General features: G+C 41.2%; 1 protein-coding gene across 1 annotated transcript; it reads right to left on the bottom strand.

Annotated features, from left to right (window-relative positions):
- Positions 1–993: 993 nt before the first annotated feature.
- Positions 994–1,923, bottom strand: LOC309805279 (olfactory receptor 1f45-like; the record flags this gene model as incomplete). The annotated part of the gene is made up of 1 exon (XM_082623211.1): positions 994–1,923. The coding sequence occupies one exon, from the start codon at positions 1,921–1,923 to the stop codon at positions 994–996; it is 930 nt and encodes a 309-aa protein (XP_082479337.1).
- Positions 1,924–2,133: the final 210 nt, after the last annotated feature.

The following is a 2,133-nucleotide window of genomic DNA, read 5'->3' as shown; positions in this document are numbered from 1 at the left end:
AGAAAGGAGAGAAGGTCAATGAGGAATTGAAGGCTATTGAAGAATGACCACTGGAGATTTAGGTGAGTGCTCTCTGGACACCAGGGAAGACGAGGTGGGAACCCTCAGGTGTAGAGTAGGAAAAGAGGCAAGGGCTCCTAGAAACTTTCCCCATGGATTGGAACAAACTCTGGACTTGGAGTCAGAAGTTCTGGGTTCTAATCCAAATCCTGTAATTAATTCATGTTTTCATGTTCCTAAGGTGTTATAGTAACTCTGGACACTTTAGCATTAAGGGAACCTCTGCTTCTCTTAGCCCATATAAATTTGAAGGGATACCGAGATTTGTATGAGGAATTCTAGCTACTGTCTGAGGCTCGCCACCCTCTGATACCCATCCCTGACACCCATGCCAGGCAATAAAGCACCAAAAAGTTAGATTGGTGGTGGGGGAAGAATAGTGCAGGGGTAGGTTCTGAGCTGTGAGACGTGAGGGTAGGAATTGAGCCTAAGACAGAGGAAACGTTAACTAATTCAGTAATGACCAAAGACCCTGAAAGTAACAGGACCATTTGTAACCAATAATTGCTGGTTGTACAGCCCTGGAAAAGGTAACTTTTCTGTGACTCAGTAAATTGGGGAAAATTTAACATCTCCTAATGTGAGGCCATAGAGGACAGGTGACACTGAGGAGAGCCAACTCTAAAGTTTTCTGAAATTCTCAGACCATATGGTAGCCACTGTCTCATAGGGTTGCTGGACCCAATCCTGTCTTTTCCTGAATTTTTGTTGTCTGTAAAATAAGTGTTTTAAAATCACACCTATTTATAGATAACTAATGGTTTTATGACTTATGAGCACCTATCAGCCTCATATTTAAAAGCATGACCATGATCACATATCATTAATTACAGGAATAGTCATGGGTAAATTTACACCTATAGGGACTCAGTTTCTTGGTTTGTAAAATGAAAAAATGTATGTTATCCAAGAGTCCTCTCAGTTCTAAAAGTTTTAAATTATAGAATATGAAATTAGTTTCCTTAAAGCTCCCTTCGTGTCATGATTTCTCAAGCTGTAGATGAAGAGATTGATGAGGGGAGTCACCACTGTGAAGATGACAGTAGTCACCACATCTTGCACTGAGTACGAGGATGAAGGGTGCTTATAGACCCCCGGGATTGCCCCATAGAAGAGGGAGACCACAGTGAGGTGGGATCCACATGTGGACAGGTCTTTCCTTATTCCATGGGCAGATGGCAACTTCAGTACATTAGAGAAGATGGAATCATGTGAAATGATGATACATGTAAATGGTGTCATAAATACCAGTTCACCCACAGTGAATACCATCAGGTCATTGATAAAGATATTCAAACAAGAGAGTTTTAGAATAGGATAAGGGTCACAGAAAAACTTATACACAGCATTGTTGGAACAAAATGTGAGTTGCACCATGAGAAGAGTCTGTAGGAGAGCATGCAGATTTGTACTGACCCAAGATGCAGCCACCAGAAGGACACAGAGTTTGGGCCTCATGATCATGGTGTAGTGGAGTGGGCAACAGATGGAAGTATAATCATCATAGGCCATCACACTCAGGAGGAACCCATCCATGTTGATGAAAATGATGAAGAAGTAGATCTGGGTCATACATTCCATGTAAGAGATAGACTTGCTTCGCAGTATGTGATTCACCAGATTCTTGGGGATTGTGACTGATGAAAAGCAGATGTTGACACAGGAGAGGTTGGCCAAGAATAAGGACATGGGTGTTTGGAGATGACTGTCACAGCTGATAGCCAAGACAATGAGAAAGTTCCCAATGAGGGTGACCAGGTACGTCCACAAGAACAGCCCAAAGAGAACCTCCTCCTGCTCTGACTGCCCAGAGAGTCCCAGGAGAATGAATTCTGTGACTCCAGTCTGGTTGTCTCTGCCCATGTCTGCAGGGGAGAAAATGTGGTCAAAAGTAAAAGGAAATATTTATTTAATTAGGCTCCATATATTGTTTAGAGATTACAAGTTTTTAATGATACCAGATCCAAAATGTATTTCTTAATTAATAACACTTCAAATATAAAAGTAGATGAGATTGATAATGTCATCATTGGAGCAAATTTTTTATGATACTGTTTTGTCATTGAGAATTAA

Source organism: Mesoplodon mirus, assembly GCF_964341445.2.
Source record: "Mesoplodon mirus genome assembly, chromosome: 5".
Classification (NCBI taxonomy): Eukaryota; Metazoa; Chordata; class Mammalia; order Artiodactyla; family Ziphiidae; genus Mesoplodon; species Mesoplodon mirus.
The sequence above is the reverse complement of the archived record's forward strand: the minus strand, read 5'-3'. Positions and strand labels throughout refer to the sequence as shown.